Below are 27,034 nucleotides of genomic sequence, written 5' to 3'. Positions count from 1 at the left end.
CATTGACCAGGCTGCTGTCCTGACACATCTGCATTGCACCACGGGCGAATGGAGGATGCAGCCCATGTTCCCCCCAAAACAGCCCAAATATCACTTGAGGGGGAAAAAAAAACCATAATCACTTGGCAGAGTTAGGCAGAGATTTTCTTTAAGAAGATGAAAAATGTACTCCATATCTATCAGGGGGATATTCTGAGTAATAATACTCTAACTTCTTCAAATACAAGCCCTCGTTTCATGTTGCCAAAGCCCTTGATTATGTGCTGTGGCAGCGGAATGCCATCTACATGAAGGAGCATTATAATCAATTTTGTCACGCTTCAATATGAGCAGTGTTTTTCAGAAACATGCAGTAACTGCGCAGCGGTTTGCAGAAAGTAATGGTAAACTACAACACCACAGAAAGAAATCAATGTTAATTTAGGAGCCAAATTGCACTTGTGTCAGAATCTTGAACTATATTGTTTTAATCTGACTGCTGAAATGTTAAAATACCTGAAGGACATAAAATCACGAACATTACTTTCATAAGAGGCTTCTTGCCCCACCAGTGAGCAGAAAGATATTTTCTTCAAACCAACTACATTCTTTCCCGACCCCACCAACTGAGATGGTATTAAATATATGACCAGTTTTAATTGAATTGGTACAAGCTGTTTTTCATTAAGTGCTACTGTGAGATAGGACATCACCTAACTCATACAAGTTATCTCAGTGATGAGAATAGTTTTCAAAGTAAACAAATAAGAAATTAGTCCTTATTTTGTCCACAAATAACAAAAAAAACCAAAGAGGTGAGAAAATCCCAGCTGATTAAATTGTACATGATCAAAAGCTCCATCTTACAGGATAGCAGAAAATTCTTCCAAGATCTTGATCTTATGCTAAAAACCCCTGTTCTTATTTGCTCTGGTTTCACCTGAAATATTTTGCTAGCAGCTCCTTGTCTGATTGGCAGGACCCAAACCCAAGCTCTGCTGTCACTGACTCACACCACAATCAGAGTTTTCATCTCAGCTGCACTGGCACCTGTTCTGCTTTCACTGGAGTAGGTGGATTTGTATCCTCATATACTGACCCACCGATATAGAAACTAATTACGCTGTTATTTCTCTGCCCCCAGCTGTGTATGAGATGTGCTGCAGGACAGACATCCTCTCCATTGCTCCTCTAAACGCCTCCCTGTGCCTTTCTAATTGAAATAGTCGCTCAGATGTAGAAGTCGTAACTACTGAAGTAGAACGCTTGATTTTTAAAATTACATTGATACTTAATGACAACAGGAAAAATAAGTAAAGAAATGGTTTTGATGGACTAACATGAACCTGCACACTTGCCTGTGCTGCAGACTGCCAGTGCATAATTTAAGAGGTTGGTCCCTCGTCCCTATCATGCAGCACTGTTCTCACCATTCCAAATGCTAGCACAAACCTAAATTTGATCTTTTGCAACAGTTTTCAGATGGAAAAAGTGAAGGGAGAACACCGTCCATTCCCCAGGGCTGTGGCCACCAGGACAAAACAAAAGGAGACCAAACCTCACAGCCTTCTCCCCCCCAAGCCCAGAAAATTTGTGAAAAACGGGGTAGGCTGAGGTCGTGCTTTGGACACTGGTTGTGCCTGGCCAGGGTCATCTCTCATGGTTCCAGACCCTGACCCACCATGCAAGTCTGTGGTGGGCACCAGCATCACCCTCACCCACACATCTGAGACCAAGAACAGTGGAACGGAGCAGAGTCACAGTCTGGAAAGCTGCAGAAAGCCCCACTGGTCCAGTAACAGAATCAAACATGAACCAGTACTTGGATTTCCAGGAATCCCCAGTATGACTCAGAAGTCAAAATCCCACTTTTGAATGGTAACTTGAGAATTTAAGACAATGTGTTTCACAGAAACCAGTGAAACCACACTCCATAGTGCTCTTAGCTTTTTAGATTGTGATTTCAATACTTCAGGAGACGATTGCAAAGTTCGGTCTGCCAAGGCTCCGTGTTGGTGGGAATTGTGGCTGCTCAGCACCCACAAATTGCTCTCCGTTGTTACAATATTGGGAAATACTTTGTGATTAAAGAGAGACCAACCTACATGATGCAGTTTTTAAATGCATGAATTTCAGCCAGATGAATAATATCAACCACTGCAACAGCCAGTTTCATGGTCAGATCTGAGAATATGATTTCGTCTCGTGTGGGTGCAATTCTGTTTGAAGAGTTGATGTGACCGAATTTACTTGATATAAACAATGCATTAAAGAAAAGCGGTAACTTCTTCTCTACAGTTTTTAAATTTTCTTTCAGAGAATGGGTTTTAGCTGGTTTAAAAGAAAAAACAACAACAAAAAAAACCACAACAAAATAACCTTGTAATTGGATGGAGGTGTTCTCATCCAAAGGAACCAAATCAGATTAAGTTTCAGGTCCTCTAAAGCTGCAAAATGCAGCACCCTTCTCAGGCTGGCTAACAAATGAGCAATACTGCAAAAACAGAAACATACAAACACGCACAACTGTTCAATACATTGTCCATGTTGTTCTAAGAAAAAAAAAAAAAAAGTTGCATTTATGGATCCAAATACATTTACATAGACTTACTGGTTTCTCCAACAAAATGACTCTTGTCTCCTATAAGGTAATGCTCACCATAACCCCCAAGTGCTAAGTTTAGTCAAGGATACATATATATATATAAAGCTGCACAAGTTTTAAAAATTGAAAGAATGGGAGTGAGTTATTTATTCTTAAGCAGAAGACACTCCTCCTTCCCCTCTCTCATATTAGAAGAAATTGGAAACTAAAACAGCTCTGAGAATTTTTTACTTGGTACCAAAGCAGAGGAGGACCAAGACCTTTGGAAATATCTAGGCCTTGCCTTTTTATTTAAAAACATGTGCACCTTGATTGTGGGAAATTTGTTGAATCCAAACCAAAACCCAAACGCTTGCCAAGCAAATGTTTTTCATAGGTCAGCAATCGTCCACAGCAAGACACTTCCTGGGAAAATAAAGTCACAGCAACCTGTCCAGGTATTAGGAGCCCCATGAAACACTGAAGTCCTCTAATGTTTATCCCCAGTAGGTTTAAGGTTACAGATATAATTAGGTTAGACTGGCTAGTACAGTATGTCTGATTTCAAAGTAAAATCAGAGTATTATGCATAATATTATGCAAAACACCATAGCAACAGTAAGGCAGACTTCTAAGAAATGCTAATGAGATAAGCTGTTCTGCAAAAACCTTAACCTGTCCAAGCGAAAACCAAACACACCACTTAAAATTCATACAAGAAACTCACACATTCTTTCTATAAAAAAACCCCACACCATAAAGCACCTTATCAAACCATCACGGCAGGAAGCGGGCACAAGGTCTGTGCCCAAAAAACCCAACCAAAACCCACCACTAAACCACACAGGGATCATTTACTGAAAAACAGGAAACACATACACAAAAAGGAAAGGATAAGGAGGCAGAATCATACCACACACAGATTTTGACCACTTTTAATGACCAGAACTAATTATTTTATATTTCAAGTTAAGACAATGAAAGAATAATGGAGCAAGTACTTGAATAAACCAAACTGAATAGAAAATCAATTGGCCTAATAAACACCAAAAATATATTCAAGAGCTGGATGAAGCAAATGTTATTTTTGAGGTGCAAGTGCCTAACACAGCCTTCACCATCCTTGGTCAGACAAGGAGAGAGCAACAGGAGCCATGGAATTACAAGCCAGTCCATTTATCATTTATTATTAATACATTAATGCCATTATCAGAGAGGAGAACCCTGATACAACCCTGATACGTTGAAGAAGTGGTCTGAAAAGTGGGTGAAACCAAACAGGAATGGGTTCAACACCTGGGGTTTGTCAGAACCAAACAGGAATGGGTTCAACGCTTGGGATTCATCAGCTGGATGAACACAGTAAGGAGGTGAGACAGATGTTCTGACCAGGGCTGGCGGGGTAAAACCCGCCAAAGCGTACTGCTGTCACAGGGCAGACACATCCCCACCCAGATATACACATGGGCATCAGAAATAATCCTTCCACACCTCACCTGGCATGCTAGCTCAAGTTATAAACACCTTATCCAAGCCCTTCCCTAGCACCAGCTGATCTACAGGGAAGAAATATTTAGTTAATCCCCTAGAAAACGTGACCCAAGAATGAAGATGAGATGATTAAGGGCTGGTTAAATCAAGGAGGTGAACTTGAGGAGCATAAGCCCATGGCCTTCAAAGGGCTGGAAAGGTGAGACAGAGCTGTGGCCTGTTCCCCAGGGACAGCTGAGGGATGGAGCTGTCACCTGCAGGGAACGTTCCCATCAGACATGGTGAAAAACGGGGAGTTGAGGGCTCTGATTGAGTCAAACATGTTGCCCATGGAGCTGCCATCACTGGAGGTGCCTTACAGTGGGGCTGGGAAAATGTCTACTGACAACACTGATTCAGCAGCACAATTTACAATGTAATACAGTTTTTTACAGGTTACCATATAGTCTGTTCACTTCCGTTTTCCGGTTTCAATATTTCCATGATCTAATGGAAAATACCCGTACAAAGAGGCGCTGCTGTAAGCAGACGTGGCTCAGTATCTAGACTATTTTGAATTATCCTTAGATTGTTTGTATTTTCTGTCTCCAAAATCCAGCAGATGAGCTTTCCCTGCCGTGGAGCGCAGCCCGTCGGAGGCAGGAGAGCTGCTGCAGGTGGAGCCCAGGTGTGCTCTGCATCATTTCCTCAAAGAATCTCCTGCCAGAAAAACTCCTCGGGAGTCCTGGCTCCAAAATGAAGACTTGCCCTCCCCAGGACAGCCAAACCGACCAGACCACACTGGTGCTTCCCAGTGCCAGCTGGGCTGCCTCAGCACAGGAACTGTAATTTTCACCTCCCCAGTAAGTGCTGATGAATCTGGCCTTCAATTTGCAGCATGATGGGGTTCATAAAGGCTGAAATAAAATTATTGTCTTTTGATTTCAACCGAATGGCTTTTTTTATTTTCAAAGCCACCGGATCTTAATTCAGTAAAGTCTGTGAGAACCAGCTTTAACAGAGTTGTTCAAGATACAATTACAGAAAAACAGACCCTTAGTGTATATTATCTGAAAAAAGGAATACTGCAACACAGCTCCACCATAAGAGCCCACATTTACTGCTTATTTATGCAGCTGACAATTTTAGATAAATTAAAATAAATGCCAGTTCTGTGATGCACACATCTCGTCATCATCTCAGCAGGGTTTCAACACTCCTGGGGATTCTCACATTATCAACTGCCTTTAATATTTTTAAGTATGGCACTAATAACCCTTAAGAGAATCAGTGAAGCTGCAGTACCATATGTACAGTTTCAGATGAGATATTAAAGTCCTGCTAATCTAGACACTGGTTCATTCGAAGTGGGCTTCAATATAATAATCTATAAATCAGTATTTTCTTTATAAAATGTAATGGGAAATGCTAATAAGATTTACTTGTGAAATGAAATTGGATTATATTTCATCTATTCTAACTTGATTTGGTACAGTATTCTTTCTTCATAAACCAGCAGCCTTATTCTCCACCCCCCCTAAAATGAGTCAGTCAACTGTACCACAAATTCTCAGGCCACTGTTTTTAGAAAGGAAATTAAGGGACAGACATAAATTAAGTAGAAAGTGTAGATTATGCAATATGCGGCCGTATAAGTAAAGTCATTAGAGTTGTAATGTACGTGCTGTAAGGCAGACAGCAGGCTGTTGTTTATGTATGGCTGGAAGTTGCCCAGCCAAGAAACTTGAATTTCAGAAAGTAATTTAAACCTGGTAATTTTCTTGTACATGCTTGGATGACTGAACAACCACTCTACGCGATGAATATCCGTATTCAAAATTATGCTTATATCCACTGTAACCGCTCAGGGCTCATTGATACATTCTATTAACTGGGCACAATAAAACCTTGATTTATTCTACAGCTATCACATCTGCAGTCAAGAACGATCCTTTTAATAACAGGGAAACAGTACTAAAAATTGTCGGCAGCAGTGGTTAAGCGATCACGTTAATGCAAATGCAGCGCTGTGCTGTCACCGTGCGGCGCTGGAGATGGCATGGCCAGCTGTGGCTGTGGGGGACAGGGTGGGGACACAGAGGTGGCAAGGGGATGGCTCGGACTGAGATGAAGTGACACTCCTGCAGCACACAGCCATCCCTCAGGGTGCAGGTGCTGAAGCAGGAGCCGCACACTTTCCTTGCCAGGAGGATTTTCTATTGTCAGCACAAGAGGTGGGAAAGGTGACAGATGTTTTGTGATGTTATGGGATCCCTGTGAGGCCGAAGGAGGGAGTTTGGTGTGATGGTCACTGCTCCAGCAACGCCTGCTGAGGAACCCAGTCACCAGTAAGCGGCATTAAACACGGGTGGAGGCACCTGTCAGTTGGACAAGTGTCCCTATCCCAAGGGTACACCCACCCAACAACACCAAGGTGGGCGAGGAGCTGCAGAGGCTGCAGGGCTGGTGCTGAGCCCCCATGGCAGGGTCAGCAAAACCAAGAAAATCAAGAAATGGGATTTTTTTTTTGGGGGGGGGGGGGGGCAGGGGAGACGGTAAGTAGCGATGAGGTGGGACTGGGTTGGACGGAGATAATCTTACTCTTTATTAATTTGTTAGGCAAATGAACAGATATTTTAAAAGAAGAAACAGGACTGAAGAACACTCGACTAGGGAAACTCTGCCTGACCCAGAGTAACCAAGGACCTGAAGGCTTCCTCTCTTCTACAGTATTTCTTCCATTATGACCTTTCCAGATTTAAACTTGAAAATATGTTTGATGCAAACTCCCTGTGACTCGCAGACAAACCATAGCTCTCCTAAAGGAAATACTGAGCTTTTGTTGATGGAAAGCTGCCGTGCCAGGCCAGCCCAACAGGCAGCAAACAGGCACTGTTCTGCTGTTTTGGTGGTGTGTGTAATATCCCTTTTGACCGGGGCTGCCCACACTGAGCTGCTGGGAAGTAGAACTCACCCCAGCAGCACTGGCCACCCCTGCACGTCCCAGCCGCTGGCACACAAGGTGTCCCCAGGGCTGGTGATGGCAGGACGAGCTCTCCCAGCACTGGTCACCCCTGGCACAACTCTCTCCTGACCACCACGAGCCACGTTCTGCCTGCTCAGAAGGGATGAGCGTCAGCAGCAGGGAGCAGGTGCTGGGAGTGCTTCTGCATCGTGCTGAGCTGGCTGGGGACAGCACGCTAATCCAAACAAATGCATCAGCAATTAGCTGAATGCAACAAATCATTCACGTATACAAAGTGCTTCATGCTGTAGCTAGATCTCAGGTTTACATTGCTTCAATTTTATTTTTTCCTCCCTCCATTTTCTTCTTTAGTTGTAAGAAATATTAAAAAAGGATACTCTGCAAATCCCCATTGCAGATGTAGAAGTTTGTCTGAACCTGTCAGAACACCATGTGCATCCATCCAAGGACACTTCCAGCTTAGACCAGGTAGCTGAACCAGGACAAAGATCAGCTTGGACACTTGATTCAAGTATTTACGAGCTTGTTGGTTGGTTTAGCAGCCTGTAACGTGTTTGTCACCGCAGACAGAGGTACCTCACACCGTGTGCTGCAGCCAGACCTGACCGCCCTGGCTTGTGGTGTGCACCAAGGGGCAGTGTCACCTCCTGAGCCTGTACATCCACCCACACAGACACTGCTTCTCCCATTGCCCCCTTGGTTCAGTGTTCAGGGAGAGCAAATCCCATCCCACCTGTGTCCCAGCCCCTGCTGTGTCCTCTCGGGAGGTGTCGGTCCCTTTGGTCACTGTGCAGACCTGAGCTGTGGCTGGTGGAAGGACCAAGGACTGATGCAGAACAAACCACTGCTACTCAGCTTCACCTTGCCAGCGCTGCCAGAGCTCATCTTCCCACCCACCAAAACACGACTGGCTCAGAACTCACACTGATGAAACAGCAAACCGAGGTCAGAAATTGCTCTGGCTTTGTCATGAACTCACATGCAGAACACGGGCCAACAAGAGCATCAGCGGTACGTGACATTGCAGCTTGGGTTTCGGATTGGGCCAGCTAAGGCGGTGCTGTTATGTGAACCATGACTCATATAAATCTAGATTCCAGCTCAGAAGGCAAGACAAACTCCATGAGTTTACCACCTTCTCTGTGCCTTTTTTTTTTTTTAATAAAAAAAAATAAATACACAAACCGACCACTGAACAGGCTTACCAACTTTTCCCTTCCTGTGAACACAGAGAGCTCTTCAGACTGCTGTTTTCACCCTTATTAAAATCCCCATCATATGAAATAACATAGATGCAATATTTGTTCTGCTAAAACTAGACTGAGCTCATGGCTCCTTCTGGTCCTTACTGCAAGTTATTGATCTAAAAACACAAAACTTTTGAGTACAGCTTGTGTGAAATGTGTCACCCCAAAACACCATGTACACACCTATCCAAGTGTCTGCACAACAATTTTTAAACCAGAAAGTGTTAGAGATTACCAGATAGCTGACTGCACTTAACCTAAGAAAATTCACAGTTAAAATGAATGAGAGTAATTATTATTATTATTATTATTATTATTATTATTATTATTAAATTTCCCCATGTACTCATGTTGGATGGGAAAAGAACACTGTTCTGAATGTTTCATGTCATACCAAGCACTAAACCAAATCCGGTTCCAAGTCAGAAACACCTCCTCAGTGTGCAAACCCCAGAAGGTCAGACTCCACAGGCTGCAGGATGGGTTACAGGTGACCTTGGTGGTCCCTGGTGTCAACCACCACACAGCAAGTTCCCTGTGGCTGGAGAACTACACAAAGTCCTCCTGATCTTCACACTAGGGCAACCACGAGGAACAACCCATTGCCTCTACTGTAATTCAAATTTCCGCAGAGATCGATCACCATCTAATCATCCAAGCAGAATTTCAAAAAGTTTCTCATCTCCTTATATTACTGCACAACTATGGCAAACTAAATCAGAAACACTTCAGCCCAACAACCACAGCAGTTCTCAGAAGTTACTCAGATGATTACTCAAGACATTACTTCAAACACCGAGTCCCAGCACTGCAGCCCAGCGAGATCAGCGGCTGTAAAGCCTGTGACAACGCGCCAGCAAACAAAAGAGAATTTGAACCTTAATCTTGTTTTAACTTCCTTTGGCCAGACTAACTCGAACATCAAACAGCACAGGTCATTTTGATGCTGTAATACAAAACTCAAACATACTACAATTTCACCACTAGCAGCAGTTGTCTACATTACAGCAGTTCTCTGCATTTTCTTCTCGCCACGTCCCTCTTCTCCATCGGATTTAGTGATTAAAAAACAATACAACTTACAGTTTACTGTGACTTTTACTTTTTTCACGTCTGGGACTGAGACATCATTTTCTGCACTGCATTCATATTCCCCAGCCTGGTCTCTTGTAATTCCATAGATGTCCAGGTACTGTCCGCTCTCAAAGGGCTTTGCTGGAATGAAATAATCAGAGAGAGAAATTATTCGAAGCTGAGTACAAAGCACCTGAAGCTTCACAGACGTTCAAACAGCAGCTGGAGAGTTTTGATGGGTAATACACATCCACAGGGAGGTTTTGCTGAGAAGCCCCAGCTCCAAGCTGGGCTGCAAACCCCCTTGATCTCCTGGGCTTGGCCAAGGGGCCTCTTTATTAGCAAAAACGTGGTCTAGTCAAGATGACCTGGTCAGTAACACAGGTCCGTACCTGATGGGCTTCACACAACACAAGGCAGAGTCCTCAGTCACAACCTCACCTTAAGAGATCCAGTATCCGTTAGGACTCAGGGCTTGCACCTGGGCAGAGACCTGAGCATTGCAGCTACCAGAGGCAAAGCCAGGGATCAGGGTGAGCTTAAGGGGCAGAGAGATCAGCCTTAGGGCTGCTGATCCACCCCCCCTGCTGGTGGCCCCAGCATCAGTTTCCCATCACAGGTGAACTTGCTTTCTAACAACCGTTTGATCTTGTAGCCATAGATCAACCAGGTGAGTATACAGACATAAGGATGATAAACCTCATCAGCTTGGGAGGTCATGGTCTCTGACATCACAGGATGGCTAAAGCCAACCATGTCGTGGAAGGAACCGGTGGCCCATCACCTCTGTGGGTGAAACTGGGTGGTGGGTCACCCCACATCCCACCTTCAGGGAAAAAGCCCTTTCAGGCTTGCTCACCACACCACTCAGTGCTTATGTGTTGTGTCCTAAGAAACATTTCATCATACTAATTAAAAACCAAATTACAGCTCTCCTCTCCCAAAGGACCCAAACCCAGTAAATAAGATCCTCTGTGCTTGCCTTGTTACGCAGAAATAAGGACAAGCAGCGTGAGCGCTCCTGAAAATAGATAGAGATCTAGCTGATGATCTCCTTGGTACATTATATCTGAAAACATCCATTACTTTAGAGAGTGAGAACAGTTACATGTTAAAAAAGCCAATTTATCTCTACTTGACATAAACTCACAACACACACAGACATTTCTGTAGTTTTTTGAACCCCAGCACCTCCCAGTGTTTCCCTGTTGCGGTTCCCACCCTGCAGAGCACACTGTGAAATCCTTCAGACAACGACTGCCACCTGCCTCTAAACTCATCTTTTGGTGGCTTTTGAGCAGTGCGCTCTAGGTGGGGAGCAAATTAATTGTTTGAGATTGCTCACAAGGCATTCACCACATAATAAACCAAAAAATGACAAATACCATTTTTATCTTAAAACAATACATCACAGCAGCCGTTACTACAGAAGCTGGAAATTCTAGGCCTAAAGGTTAAAAAGATTTGCTGAAAGTGTTTTCCCAGACAGACAAGCTTTTAATTGGCAGCTAATAACTTTGCAATTTACAGAGCAATGACAAAAACCCTAACTGGGTAGTGAGAACTAAGTAGAAGTGTTATTATTATTACGTTCATGTCCATCATGGCAGTGAATTTCATCTGCTTATCTCTTCAAGGATTAATGTTTTAAAGTGTGCAAGGTTCAAAACATCAATTATAGCAGTGTATCGCGTAGCAAGATGGCACTCATTAATAAGCACAATACACCACGCCTGTCACGGGAAAGAGCCCACGGAAGCACCAGTTGTGTGAAGTAGAAAGATAAGGCTGAAATTGGAAAATTATTGTGAACTGAAGTGAACATTCGTAAAACGCAATGAAGTAATTTATGGGGATATGAGGAATTGCATGAGAATGATTTTTTTTTTTTCCTCTTCTGTGTTGTTCATAGGAATCAATTGGGAAAAAAAAAACAACCCTTCCAGAAACAAAGCAGCTGTGCCTGTTCACATCGTGACTGTTGTCCTGCTCCACTTTGGCCAGGTTAAATCAATTTATAGGAAAATGTAATTTTCCTATTGCTTTGAACAGCAGTGAGGGACGCACAGTCCCTGCCTGCACAGGAGCGTCTGACCAGACACAGGAGACCTCCCAAGAACGCTTCTGCTTTCCCTCTAACACCAAGAAAATGATATAAGCCACAAAATTCTCCTGTGTGTCAGGTTAAAGATTACTATTAAACTATGATATTGCAGTGCTCTCGAGTGTCAGTACTGCCCTAGATATATAGTATGCACCAAAATATTGTGCACTGGATTCTGGGAATAATTTATGATCTATACTTTCCCAATTCCCAACACCCTTTTGGAAAAAAAGAAAAAAGAAAAAAATCTCTAAGTACCTGGGATTTCATAAAAAATAGTTATTTTCATTTTGGAGTTAAGCCAAAACCGAACATTCTCTGCTCCTGCACTAATTTCTGGTAGAATTATTTGCAAAAATGCCCATCAGCGCTTTTCACAACCCTTGTATTTACAGGGATCTAATGCTGAGCTACTCACCTAATTTATGCTACAAACTCTGCATGCATTTTTAAAGTGCTGCAAACCACACGTATATTATGTGACTCACATACACATTCGAAAATATTAAAATTAAGTAGTTTTTAAACCCTCATGTCCCCAGAAATTTTGCAACCAGATCACATAAGAAAGCTTTTAGTAAATATTAGAGATAAATATTTTTCTTGGGGAATACATAGATACCACGTTTCATCTTTCTTATTCATCCACACAGTATTTAATCTTCTCCAGCTTGTTTTTAGTTCTCGAGATTTCCCATGGCTATGTGGGAGATCTTAAATCGTGTTATGTGAAAGATATATGCATAAGTATATGTAAGCGTATTTGCGCTACATGGCATGTAGCTCCAGCTCAAAAAAGGATATTCAGAAGCAGTAGGGAGAAAAAATTGCGTATGAATTAATTGGTAAACAAAGACGAGTGTCAGGAGACAACTCTGTTTTCTCACTGTTTTTTGGGATAGTGACACCTCCCTCTGACCTCCTGCAGCCCATGTGAACTTTATGGACCCTAAAAGATGTAAGGACCGTGTCTGGCTGCTTTCCTGGCCGTGGAGCAAGCAGACTTGTCAGATTTGGTACCTGAGAGGAAGAAATCTGGAAGGTCCATCAGCACCTGTTCATCAGCCTGAAGTTGTGTCAGCCACAATCTTTGATCAAAAATGGGAAAAAACTCTTCAAGTAAAAGAAAGAAAAACATGAGAGTGCCTCATGTCCAAAGCAATTCCTGGTGGGGTTTCGGAAGTTCTCTTGATGAGACTTGCTGATCTACATAACAATATGTCAGTCATCTGCTCTGGGTACCTCAAATTACAAGGTCATGTTCTCTACCCAGGAAGGGAAACACCCATGAAACTCAGCTCCAGCACCTGCTTTCTGCCACCGCCACATGCTATGATGCCTGATAAATCATCACACTTGTTACTCCTCAGGAGAATACACAATTAAAACCATGTTTTCTTACCAGGCATATGGTAACTGGCAGCAGGTGTAGCACACATACACGTTGCCATATGGACCAGTTCTCCAAGGCTTGGACGGGTGAATTTTGCAAGGGTTGCATTTTCCTCCCCTGGTGTTCAACATGAGTCAGTACGAGGAAAAAATCTGGTACACGTCCAGGGTAGTTCTGAAAAACTCTGTGAACCTCATCTGAGCCAAGGGGGAGTTGTTTTGTTTTTTGTTTGTTTGTTTGTTTTCTTAATTTATATTTATCTATTCTCTAGGATATTAAATAACTACAATACAGCCCCAGTTTATGAACTGTAAAACCTCTGCGACGCTCAGAAATGGCTTTTGTGACCCAAACTTTAAGACACCTGAATCCTCCACTTGAGAGAGAAGATACTCACAGGACTGGGAAGGGGGAAGGTGGGGAGCGCGAGGCTGAGCTGATGCTGGTCTTGGTCCATCACAGCCTCAGGACACTTTAGGGTTCTCAGGGGAGGCTGCCCAGAGCCCAGGGAACCATCTCCAAAAGAGGGGGTGTGTGAAGACCCCTGCATGGGCTCATCCTCCCACGTTCTGCCTTGAGGATGAGGACTAGACTCAGCAGGAGAGGACAGCAGGTGCTCTCCAGTGACAATGCCATCATGATGCCATCTGATTATCACCAGTTGCTTGAAACAGCCTGTAATCCATAAGGTCCTTCTTGATCTGAGAGGCTGGGAGGAGACACAGGATCAAGGGCACCAGGAGGCACCTGGACAAGAGTTGCTGCTGTGGGATGTTTGGAACAATAAAAATTGGAATCACCCAGAAAAATGGTCTGAAGCCATTTCTACTACTTGTTATGGATTCTGGGTTTAAAGTTATACTAAATGTTGTATTGGAGAGTATATAGTCCTCTCCAAGGAGTGGCAGGTAACCTGAAGAGCTCTCTGTCTGGGAGGAGAATGGCCCTATCACATTAGGGATCATTTAAACATTGGTCGCTTAAGGCCATTTAGCTTCAGAGAAGCTAGGCTCCATGTTTGAAAACTCTGTGTCTGTGTCTGTCCCAACAGAACCACTGCCGCACTGCACCCTGTGTCTGAGATTCACGGGGTGATCATGGTTTGGAGCAAGTTTGAATTTTCTCTTTGCAGACTTCATGCCAGGGAACACGTGGTCAGCTCACACTCCAGGACATGGGCTGACGTCTCTGCCTTAGCAGCCCAGTATTACTACAAAGGAGATACAGCTCTGTTTTAGTATATGTGGAGAAGATACAGTCAACAAGCTGTTACTTCGGAAAAAATAAACAAAAAGCAAACCACACTTGAGATAGTAGGTTTGTTAGATGTCTGCATGCTATGTTTTCTGGATGCTCACTTTCATGTACACCAGACTTCGCTCTGATTTTTGTGGATCTGTTCAAACCCCTGTGCTTCCTGCAGAAGGCAGAAATGTAAGTGCAGTCTGCTGCAAATGCCAGTTTTTGTCACTGGTATCACTGCCCTGAACGTGACCACAGCCCATGGCAAGGACATCATCTCCTGCACCCGGACTTACACAGGAGAGCGGTTTGCACGAGATCATTTACCCAGAGGCCACCGAGTCTCCTGCGGGAAATAGCTCAACAGGAACATCTTCAGGCTGAAAACAGCCTAAAAAAAACCTTCCTCTGCAAAACAAAAAATTAAAACTGTGTAGGGAAGAACAGGGCAACGACCTTTTTAAAAAGCAAGCTACACGATTAAATCTCACTTGAGCTTATTGATAATTTGTAGTGCTTAATGCGAGGATTTGGCTCTTGAGAAGGGGCTAATTGTTCCCAACGAAGCCCCACATGGCGGTGACTTTGGGAAGAGACTCAGTCTGTCTGGGGTCAGCTGGGGCTGCAGGACCCAGGATGGGGCCAGGAACCCCCATGGTGCCACTCAGTTCACCCCAGGGCAAAGAACTAGTCACTGATTTTCTGATACCTTTAGAACTTCCCTTCCCCCTGCTGCTGTACCGAAACCATGCACTGCAAATTATACCCTATTATTTACCTACTGACAGCCTGTTTGGCTTGAATACGTTTGTTCACCCCTTCCATTTCATGTGACTCTTCTATCTGCAGTTTGTTGAAACGGAGGCACTACTAGAGTTATATGTATCATTTATGACAATTTTCATATTTCTTCATATCCCTCAAAATCTGCATCATTTTTTTGGTAAAATGTGCATTTTAAAAAGAATCCTTACTATGTTTAAAACATGTTTTAATGATAAAAATGCCCAGAAGAAATTATTCTGGGAAATAAAACATGAGGTAGTGCAGGTATGGTTGGGATGAATGTGGCATCTGGTGTTAGCTCACTGTCACCTCCTTGAAGCATCTGCGTTCACCAGCATGCTAATGCAGGGTTCTGCCTGTCCCCCTCCCTGAGGGGATGTCCCCACAGTAAAAATACAAAATAGGAGCATTTTTAGAGGTTATCTGTTACTTTTATCTAAAAATTTAGTTCAAGCCCCAAAGTTCCTGCACTCTGTTACATCTCAAAAAATAGCCATGAGAGACCCAAAACCAGGGGAAGGGGAAAGAGGGTGAAACCCACAGTGGCTTGTCTTGGGTTTGAACATTAAAGATTTGATTGCACTGAAATATCTTTGATGATTCATACATTGCTCACTCAAATTGCGGTATTTCTCAATTTAATATCTGAGGGAATAAACCAAGGATGAATTAAAATTCTAATTTTCATAGCATTTTATGAGTTATTAATGAGTTCATCTACTTTTACTGAAAAGCAATAAATACATTTCATGTGTTATAAAATCGTCAAAAAATTCATACTTATTTCTGTGCAATGCTTTTTACGGTCTTAGTTTGAACTCTGTATTTCACTAAGATTGCAATCTTACCCTTGTTTCCCACTTTCTTCACAAAGACCCAATTATTTGAATAAAGATTCAGATTCTTCTCCTGACAACTGTATTTTAACAAGTTTTGTTTTCTCAGTCTGTTTAAAGGCTTTAAGAATACAGGAGGATTTCCAGAAATACCATAACTTTAATTGTCCATGAGGGAATGTTCTAACTCCTGGAGCATTCCTGATAAAAAATGACATTTTTCTGAGCATTCTTCCCCGGAACCCCCCTGACCACAGACACTGTAGCGTCACCTGATCCCAGTGCAATGGATTGTGGTACTGAATGTCATTTAGTTGGATCCTAATACTAAATCTCCCAAGAATGGTACTTACAGGTATCGTTTAAAAAAAAAAAGAGGCCCAAAGTCCCATAACCTGAAACCAAAAGACACTGTTTTTTGTACGGGAGAGGTGTGATTTTGGAGGTTCCTCATTTTTTGTTTATCTGAGGCAAAGAAAAAAATCTCAACAAGCAGTTTATACTGACGACTAGTGTTTTCACTGCTGACTTTAAACTGCTAATTAATCCCCTCATTTACACCCATTGAGCTCCACACCGTTTCCCCTCAAGCTCTGGGGAAGCCGCCAGCCCTGCGTCTCATATCGGGGAACTGCTGATTTAACGACACATGATACCTTTACCGACTGAAAATCTTCCCTTCGGAATCACAAGCCAACCCATTAAATTCATATAAAATATTATTAGCAAAACTTTTAAGCCCCCAAGTGGTTTTAAATTGGACGGATTCATCCCTGGAGTCCCTGAGGGGTGCTGTAGGAGCTCATCCCATTCCAGATGAAGAGCGTTAATTCCTGCAATTGCCACAGCTGCTCAGGACACTGAGCAGAGCCTAAGCCCCGGTGCTGTCCCCTCTGAGCTAAGGGACACGTGTTGGGCCACCAGACTCCATTCCCTCACTCCTGGAGGTGTGGCGCTTCCTTGGGAATAATTAGCCCTTTCCCAAGAGCCGAATGCCCACATTAAGCACTATGAATTATCAATAAGCTCAAGTGAGATTTAATTGCGTAGCTTGCTTTTTAAAATACCATCGTCCTGTTCTTCCCTACATAGTTTTAATTTTTTTGTTTTGCAAAGAAAGGTCTTTTAGGCTGTTTTCAGCCTGAAGATCTTCATGTTTAGCTATTTCCTGCCAGAGATACTGCTTTGGAGAAGCAGGCAGCTCCTGCACAATAAATAATGCAAAGCAATGGGCTTGTGCAAAGTACTGCAAGATGGAGCTGTGCACCTGGAGCTGAGCAGCTTCGTCAAACAGCATGGAATGAGTTCATGTCAAGGCAGAAGAAGGGTTGTTCTCCATAGACCCAGCCTATGAGCAGGACACAAAAGCTTTGTAAAACCCCAAGGCATTTGAGCCTTATAGTAACGTTATCTTTGTCAGCGTAACGTGCTGGCATTGCTGGTGCCGCTTCTGAAAACCAGTTGGTGCCAACGTGTACATCACACAGCCAGGAGGCAACAAGCTGGTGTCTCTGGTGGCACATCCCCAACCTTCCATCCTCATGACACTGGAAAGACATCCCCAGTAGACACTGGGGGTTGAGGGGGTGGAAGAGGAGAAGACATTTCTGTGCAGAACCCTCTTGCGCATCTCTCCTCCAGTGCAAACGTGAAACCTCCCTGGTCATGGTTACTCATAGCCCATCACCACTGATCATCCCTGCCTTGCTCTATCTCTGAGGCTTCCTGGCTCCTCTCCAAACCCTTCCCGCTCGGCCACAAGGAACAGATGTTTGGGCTCAGGCCGGTAATGCTTCACCTGAATGAGGAGCACAGCGCTCATAATGAAGCTGTTCCTGCAAGATGAGTAACGACGGCATTGGGGAGGAACATCAATGTCACTGCTGATCAGGTTAAATCACTGAATTATTTTACATTCTGCTGCTTGGACACCTAAAGGGAACTGGCTTCGCTTTTGGTCTAATGCAGCAATAAATCTGCCTCCGTTTAGGAAAGGTGGTTGTGTGGCTTTGCTGCTGGGAGGCCACATCTCAGGGAGACAGGAGCCCCGTCCATCCCGCAGCCTGGGAGCACCTCACTGGGTCCAGGCTCATGGTCTGTTTCCTGCAGGACATCACCCTGGTGAAGTGAGAGCTCCACGTGAGAAAACCCGTCATCACCCGTCGGGATGTCACAAAGTCCCAGGGAAGGGAGACACAATCACTTGGAGAGCAAGAAAATGGATCCGTGACCCCAGGCATTGCAAACACAAACCAAGGACAAAATCATCACCTATTTTAAGCTCTCCAGGAAGAAGCAGCTCTGTTTGGAGAACAGCATTGCTGGCCTATTCAAAGTACCCGCTCTTTACTGGACTTTGAATGAGGAAGCTGGGAAAATGTGGTTTGATGGCAAGATCCTTCACACAACTTGATTAGTGCCAGGAGCAGCTTCCTGGTGCAAAGGCAGCAGCTGAGCTGAGCCTGGATAAGAGCAGCTCTTCAGAGCTCTAAAATTATCTCATGCACAATTGTAAATACATTAGAGGGAAACAGTGGTGTGAAATAACCCTCACCAGCAATGATATCTGTTAGATTTTAAGAATTTAGTAGGATGAGAGAAAAAAAAATCTTAATCTTTTGTTCTAAAAATTCCAGTTTTTAAACTATTTTGAAGCCAGAGAAGGAGCACCTTAAAAGACAAGCTCATACTTTGTACACACACAAAGCCCTGGAAATCTGATAATAATTCATTTCAGTTAAGTATTTTCAGCCTGAAATCCAGGTTCAGAGTACTTGCACTTCAACAAAATACTTCTTATTTCTGTCATGTGTGGATGTGTGGATAACATCTGAAAAATGATAGTTGTCCAGCAGAAGTGCAAATGGAACAAAGTATTTGACACCAGTTTGCTCAAATCGAGATTTGTTTGTTTCTGAGGATTTAGCTAGAAGTTTCTGAGGATTTAGCCAGAAGTTTTAAAAAAACCTCTTTCCTTCTCCCCCCAGTATCAGTTCTCTGCTCCGGGAAGGGTCCCGCAGGAATTGCTCTGCTCGGGGACTGGCCTTGCCCTTTGTCCTGCTGAATTGGGTGGGCTCTCGGCTCGTTCTTCCAGACAGCCCATCGCTGGAGTGCGCCCAAGATGTATAACACTAATACATGGTCAGAACGACATCGCGGTGATGATACATTAACACAACACATCTTCACAGCTTCAGGGCTGTCCAGAACAATAGGACAGGCATTAGATTTGGTTCAGTCATATCACACCCAGGCACACGCCAACAGCGAATGAAATGTGTTAGCAAAGGAGAGGAGTCATGGTGTATGTTTAAATCAAAATTCAGGCTACTTTCTGCATAAGTGTAGCTTTCCTCAGTGTTAGTGAAGAATCTGTTATTTAGAATCATAAAATCATAGAATCATTTCAGCTGGAAGAGACCCTCAGGATCATCAAGTCCAATCATAACCCAACCAACTCTAGCATTAAATCATGTCCCTGAGAACCTAATCTAGATGTCTTTTAAACCCCTCCAGGGATGGTGACTCCACCACTGCCCTGGGCAGCCTTTTCCAATGCCTGACAACCCTTTCTATGAAGAATTTTTTCCTAATCTAAATCTCCCCTGGTGCAACTTGAGGCCATTTTGTTTTGTCCTATCACTTGCTACCTAGAAGAAGAGACCAACACCCTCTACACTCCAACCTCCTTTCAGGCAATTGCAGAGAGTGAGAAGGTCTCCCCTCAGCCTCCTGTTCTCCAGACTGAAGCCCCCAGGTCCCTCAGCCACTCCTCATAAGACTTTTCTTTTCATGTGCTAAACTGTTCTTATAGGATCATAGAATCATTTCAGTTGGAAGAGACCCTTACGATCATTGAGTCCAGCCATAACCTAAATCTAGCACTAAACCAAGTCCCTAAGAGCCTCATCGATACATCTTTTAAACACACCTGAGGATGGTTCTTACAGGGTTTTGGGGGATTTTGTTGAGTTATTTGTGTGGCATGTTACTAGAACCTTTTCAGACAAAAGCCACCATTTTCTGTTGAGATCAGGCATCATCCTTCCAACGGCTGTATATCAAGATTGTTAACATTTGGACTCTATAATCTTAAAGGTCTTTTCCAACCAAAATGATTCTATGATTCTGTGATCATGATTGTGAAGTCAAGCACTCTGAAAAAAAAAAAAGTGATGCTACTACTGCAATTTTTTATGCCCCCCTCTCTTCCTAAGTTTGATCTGTCCTTGTTTCCCGCACCATCCACCTAGATATTAATATTTAGCCAGTTTGGTAAAACACAACTGAATACATCTGACCAGCTGCCCCATCCTCAGCCAACCCACTGAAAGGTGGACAGACACCCCACATCTCTCCATGTGTCTAATTCAAATATAAACTAATGAAATACTTCTGTATCCTGGACATTAGACTATGGGAGGAATTTTCAAGAAGTGTCATTTTGTTTTAAAGGAGTTAGGTAGAAAAAGTTTTGCATGTTCCGTAAGACTTTTTGAAACTATGGAATTTAACCTATTTTGAATTTAGACAAGCCCATGAAATGTCTGGTTTTCCCAGTAAGCCTGGCCTAAGCAGCAAAGCACTCATGCACATCTGCTACTGGCCCCTGCTTGGCTCGGCGGCTGTCACCCAAGTCCCGTCATTGGTCCCGCAGACACCGGGAACACTCACCTTCGAAAAATTTCTCAAAACCAAAGCAGAAAAGAATTTCAACATACAACACCCGAATTTTGCAAAACAGTCACATCTCATAAAAAGATTTCTGAATGGCTTTCCTTGTCCCTGCTCCTGGCAGCTCCTCGTGTTTCATACCCAGCAATGCAACGCATGCTGCGCACATGGTGTGAAACGCTGAGCTGTGTTTCCGCAGACCTTAATTCTTTAACATTCTGGTTTCATTCTTCAACTATCGATGCTGCACTTTGCTCTTAAATGTCAGAACAAAATAAGTAATACCTGCAATTTATTCAGATGACATTTCAACAATAGGAGATTTTCAGATTACAAACTGTAGCCCCGTGTTCCTTACGGTGTTACGCTGAATGTGTAGATTTTGTGGATTTACATAATGGGTTTGTATAATGAATATTTATATAATGAATTCATTTGCATAATGACTGCAAGTTAAACATGCACAATAAAGATTCCAGGCCAATAATTTATGTACTAAGTTAAAAATCACCTCTAAATACATTTTAGTTTTATTCCTACGAAAGGTTCATTTTATCTCTTGTTCAAAAAAAGAAAAAAGAATCCAACCTTATCCAACTAAAGGCTGCATTGATTCAGACCGTGATAATATTTTGGAATTTGCCTACATTGAATCATTTGTATTCAGAGATTTCAGTTTCTTATCTTTTAGTAGCAGCTTCGACAAACAATTTCTGAATATTCTAAATATGATTCATTAATATAATTTAGTGCTGTATTCTAGCTGTGATGATTGCACGTAAGCCTCATTAGTGCCGCTGGGAATTACAGGAGAAAACTGGTAGATATTATGAAGTGCAGATGAAGATTATTTTTCAATAAAGGTAAATTTGCTGCAGACAGAATATAAACCATTACAGAAATCTGGTGTTTCCAACTCTCCTGCATTTTATTTTCTAATAAATCCAGGCCTCGTGTTTGCCAGACTGATATTTAATTGGCCTTGAGTGCCATTTGTAGCTGTCTGTACCCCAGAACACACACCTGAGCACAAACGTGGCACAGTGCTACTGAAATGGAAAAATCCCTCTTGGTTTGGTAGCCCAGCGGACAGAACACATTCTGTAAATTATATCTGTGCTTCCATCACATTGTACAAGATTTCTGAGCAAAAAGTTATTTGAACCCTGTGTTCTCCCACACCAGACAGAATTCTGTCCATTAATCACCCAGGGGACACTCAGGCACATCCCAGCCCCGCTCACCTCTGGGAATAAATGGGTTTTGTATTGATGCAAACTGGTAATGCAGAATCTGTGACAAGTTTGCACCATGTTCTGCCCCATCTGTCTGGGGCAGCCCCCCTGAACCCGCCATCCAATTTTTGCTGCTATTCTGCTTTTTTTCCTCTCCAGGAAAGTTGCAACAGTTCCTTTCTGTAGACAATCTAATGCTTTAAGCGATTACTCTAAAGTACCACCATGGTTTCCAATAAAATTTTATGTGACATTTAGTTAAAATCCATTTTTTGCTACTGCTGAATTTTTTTCCCTAGTCCCTTGATGGACACTTCAAGCAGAATTCATTGTCATTGTCTTAAAGGTCAAAAGTTGTTGTTTTTTGCTCAGATCTTGCTTTGTAAAGCAAACTGTTACTCAGGATTATGAGCCACTGTGGTGAGCTGTGACAGTCCATGAAACTGCCCTTCCCTGCAATTACACGGGTTCCATCAAAGTTGTGCGAGCCACTAGAGAGCCCTTCACTGCAAAATCAATTATCGATGTGGAGTCCCTGGGAAAGAAGCAGTGCGACCCCGGTGGCTCCGCATCAAGTCAGCTGCTGTGGAGGCATTTGTAATGTCAGCTACAAGTTTCCTTTACATATGTTATGAGTAATTAAAAGTATAAATGGAAATATTAAATAGAAGCTATGCTTTTAGATGCCATTTTGTTTGCATTTTTTTCATACATATAATTTAATTTGTTCAATAAAACCATTCTAATAAGCGGTGCTCTATCACAAAAGAATTGCAAGGTTCAATGATAGTCACATTAAATTAAATCTATTGCATGATATGTTAATGGTTTTAACTTTCACTCCTACTTCTAGAAAGCCCTGTGTGTTCTTGGTTATTCCCTTGTTTTGGTTTCAATTGGAATTGTTTGTTTAATATCTGCAGCCTGTTAAAGTAAGCTTAAAAATACCCTCATATTCAGGGTGTCTTTACTTCTATATGCCTGTGTTACAGGACCATTATAGTTTTCGCCGATCTCAGCTGAAATTTGCACAAGCTTTGATTTTCTAAAAGTCCAATTAGGCACACATGTTTTAAGGCAAAAAAAAAGTGATGCTGTCACCATTCTGAAAAACCGAAAACGCAAAGCAAAGATGGTAGGAGGTTGGGGAGGCTGCGGTGGGGTGATGGGACTCACCGGATGGGGAGATGTGTCTCCAGGAGATGGACGGCTCAGGCTTCCCTGTGGCCAGGCACACCAGTGTCACGTTGCTGCCCTCATTGACAACGATGTCACCCGAAATGCGGAATATCTTGGGGGAAACTGGAAGGGAACAAGGAGAGAGGTGTGAAGGGACGGTGGGCAACAGCACGGTCCTGCCAGCCTCAGGGTGCCCAAATCGCCATTAGTGATAAATGTACATGCAGCTGCTACAATATAACTATGCAAAAACCTTGCCAAGGCGTGACCATGGCTATTTCCATCCTGTTTGCAGAAGCTACAAATGATACAAACAAGAAAGCAGCAATTTCCTCTATTTTGCGCAAAGCAACTATTGTTATCGAGTTCCCAGGAAAGTGCTACTGACGGATGCTCTTGTTCAAGAGAAGGCTGAGTTGCTTGTGACAGCTGGAAAAGAAGATGAAATTAAATTTCTCTTGTACTTTTAAAAATAATGATGCCTATTACATCTATGCCGTGGGTACTTGGAGAGTCATATCTGTTCATGGAGAAGACAAAAATACATTTATTTTTGTTGCTTTGTACTGCATTTATGCTTGCAGTAAGAACACAGCTAAGAAAAAATAAGCTAGATTTTCTTCTTTTATTTCATCAGCAGAATTCTTCACTGAACTCCATTTTTGATACCATTTATACATCTGGGCATAAGGGAAGAGAGTTCCCCATGGGTGGAAAACGCTAAACAGCATTAAATGGCCTACACTTCAGGGAAAGCTTGACTTGTGATGTTACCAGGGAGGAAGGAACTCAGGGTCCCAGCAATGATGGCAGGAATTATGGATTTCAGAATGAATCTTTATTTCTAAAGAAAACTGTATTTCTTTACATATCTTATGATTATGTTTGATATGGAAACCAAATCAACTCTGTAACAAGCCATACCCTAGTGATGTTTCTCTATATGATAAATACAAATTATGTACAAATACCTGTGAAAGACAAAAAAGTGTTTCAGAGCCTACTGTAATGACTGCTTCAAAATCAAAGTGCTCTGCAAGGTAAATGGGTATTGGTAAAATGAGAAAAATAAATGTTTATGATCTTCCATTTTTGCAACTGAAGTCTTTGTCCAACTGGAGCTTTGTCCTCCTGAATGCCGCAGTCTCATCTCATGAGTTTACTCCAATTTGTCACAGCCAAAATCTCACCATCTGGATCCATAAATATACTTTTGCCACCTGGAACACACTGTTAGCATCCCTTCATCAATGTTTCAGCCTGGCGACAGACAAAACTTTAAAAGAAATTCTTATTTCTGTGTGCAGAGTATGAAAAATAAATCTACTTCCCAAAGACACCTGGTGAAGGATTGTTCTATCCAAAATGCAGAAACCCATCTGAGAGCAGGATATCATCAGCAACACAGCAAACGCCATGGCTTTAGTCACTGCAATATTTTATAAATATCTTCCCAAATCTGAGCTACTTATTTCTTTACCCTTCAAGAAAGGACATACTCCCAGAAAGTCAAGTGAAGGAATCAAATAACTCAAAACAGTCCTTCTCACAAGTAAATATATACAACCGACTGATGCAGTATCTACTTGGAACTGTGGAAATATCTTACAGATTAAGTAAATGTTACGGTGTAAGATTTCCAACAGCATTAAACTCCTTATTCGAGGTTTTGCACCTTTGAAGGTGGAAAAAGAGAGAGATTTGCTGGTGTTCTGGCATCCTGAAGCAGCATCATAGAGGGTTTTTTCACACCCAACACCTAATGCCATTTATCGAGCTGTAGGTCCTGTGAGCAGCATGGCACAAGGAATTAATATCAGCAGAAAAGCTGGATCATATAAGCAATTGTAAGCAAATCTCCCAAAATACAAATTACAAAAAAAACCCCACACTGACAGTCCTCCCATAGGCAGGAGTCTAGAAGTGAAGAAATAAGATTTAATTCAGTTCACAAAGACAAACAAAATTTCTTTTTGAACAGAAAGATCAACACTCTTATGACCTTCATTGTAGGTTTTGTCTACCATGTTCAGAACCCAAATCCATAGTATCTTGTCAAATATTTTAATTTTGACAAATCCATGTCCTTTCATGTAATTTGAAAACCTCTCCCAGTGATTCTACACATGAGCCATGGTTAGGGAGTGCAGAATTGGATATGAATGGAACTGAACCATATTAACAGATTTGTGAACTATATCGCCTGAGGGGCCACTGGGACAGTCACAGTCAGTCACAGGCTCTAGAAATGTTCCCAGAAGCCTGACTCAAGTGTGTTTTAGCAAGTTGTCCAGTCTTGTCCTGGCGATCCCAGGTGCTCCTCACACTGCCATGTCTGGTGAGCACTTTTAGCGATTAAATACCCCCTCACTGCCAGGAAATAGCATCTTCGTTCAAAATTGCATTTCGCTAACTTCAATTTTCAGAAATCAGATATTATGTTTTTGTCTGTAAGACTGAATATCCCCTTTACTATCAAGAATCTTTTCTGTGACTAAGGACCCATACAACATGATAAATCACCTCTTTCATTCTCCTCTGCAGATGTTTTGAGCACCACAAGCTTAATTTTTGTAAGGTTTCCTAGATAATATTTGTTTCTCTCTTTGGAGGAATACCTGAATCATCTGGAAATGTGGACAGCAGAATGAGGCATCATAGACCAGCAAGCGCCTAACCAAGGCTGCGCTCAGGTAAAGCCACTGGTTATAGCTTTATTTCCTCTTTCCCTGTGCAGTTATTACCACCTGGACTATAATTCCTGTTATTGCCTCAGCTCCTGCTGTGATGGGACAGAGGGGCAGGGAAGAGATGAAGACAGTTAGCTGCACGGATCTCCTGCGTGGTTATAAATACCAGGTATGGGTGCCAGAATAATGAAAACAGCTGGACCCTCCTATTGGTCCCATGGCACATCCACCCATGATTCCCTCCTGAGCATAACTATGGGAAACTCCTCCTTGTTTCCTCTTTAAAATGGTGGATCTTGTAGGTAAAGTCCAGTGTCCCCAGGGGCTGTGCTGCCAAAGGGACATGCCTCCTCCATCCAGGGCATCCTCTGTTCTACCTGACAGCAGCTTTGGTAAGACTTTCCCAAATCCACCTTCCCCAGCAGCAGCTGACAAACCTGCTTTCCCACTGGGTCTTCAGGCAAGCTGCTCTCCCTGCCCAGATCTGGATGGATGAGGATAAGGACTGAGGATAAGGACTGCCTGACAACATATTTTAGGTCCCGCTCCTTCCTGGAGTCCAGAATTATGGGTGTCATCATTTTGCAGGGGATTGACATTGAGTCTATAGTTCATTGCACAGTTTTATTTCTCAGTTTCAAGGACTGGAATTATATTCTTAGTTACATTCCTGGGTACATAAATGATGGAGCATAATAAAGCTCTTACTGGTACCATGGAATGGCTGCAGGGCAGAGCTGCTTTCTTAGCTGCTGTTGGTTTTTGAATATGGAAGAGGAGGTCTTATTAATATTTTTATCAAAATTTACAACTATCAGGGAAAAAGTCTGGGCCCTGAGCATAAGTGCACCCATCTTGTTTCCTAAAATATGGGCTGCATTACTGAAATGTCCAGTCAAAGTCTATGTAGCATCAAGATCACAACATATGTGGCTGGACGTACAGCTCTGTTTTGTCCCAAGGTTTCCACAGATAAAGGTGATGACAAGTTATGAGCTACACCTTTTACAGTAACACTTATTGAATTGCATGGTAGCCAAATCCCTTTTCAGATTATAATGGGATCAGTCCCATCTCACATACAGAATACAACCAATCCAAATAGAACATATAAAAACTGTGAGGGGAATTGGATTATAAGCACAGAAGTGTTACATCTGGGAGTTTGTCAAGAGAGATTTTATCACCAGAACCTAAGGAATCACTTGCTCCATCCCTCCCAGGTGTTGCAGATATGGCTTTTGTGCTCATATTGCCTTCACTGCAGCTTCCCATGATGGTTTTTCAATAAAGAGTGACTTCTCTCGTGAAAGAGAAGTGTTATACAGCCTCTTTCACAGAGTCCCCAATACCCTTAAGTTCTTCATCCAACTGCTGGCCTGCGTCCGCACCTCTCTGTCTGCAATGATAATGTGATATTTTTCCTAATTATAATTTCTAAACTAAGCAATAAACACAGGGGGGTGAGGAGAGAAGATGCTGCTTTCAGCGGCTTAACTGACCATTTCTTTTTGACTGGAATTAATTTGCTGCCCAATCCATCTGTGAAAATGCA

At 42.6% G+C, this 27,034-nt stretch overlaps 1 protein-coding gene across 3 annotated transcripts in view; it reads right to left on the bottom strand.

Annotated features, from left to right (window-relative positions):
• The window catches only part of NEGR1 (neuronal growth regulator 1), a 245,675-nt gene that overhangs the window by 86,033 nt on the left and 132,608 nt on the right, over positions 1-27,034 (bottom strand). For all 3 annotated transcript variants that reach the window (XM_065071912.1, XM_065071913.1, XM_005498948.4), the window contains exons 3-4: positions 22,787-22,912; positions 9,350-9,481 (exon numbers count right to left, since the gene is read on the bottom strand). In XM_065071912.1, coding sequence (XP_064927984.1) covers positions 9,350-9,481; positions 22,787-22,912 — 258 coding nt within the window. The remainder of the gene's footprint in view (positions 1-9,349; positions 9,482-22,786; positions 22,913-27,034) is intronic.

The sequence above is a fragment of the Columba livia genome, chromosome 8, assembly GCF_036013475.1.
Source record: "Columba livia isolate bColLiv1 breed racing homer chromosome 8, bColLiv1.pat.W.v2, whole genome shotgun sequence".
Taxonomy (NCBI): Eukaryota; Metazoa; Chordata; class Aves; order Columbiformes; family Columbidae; genus Columba; species Columba livia.
This window is presented reverse-complemented; position numbering and strand designations above follow the sequence as displayed.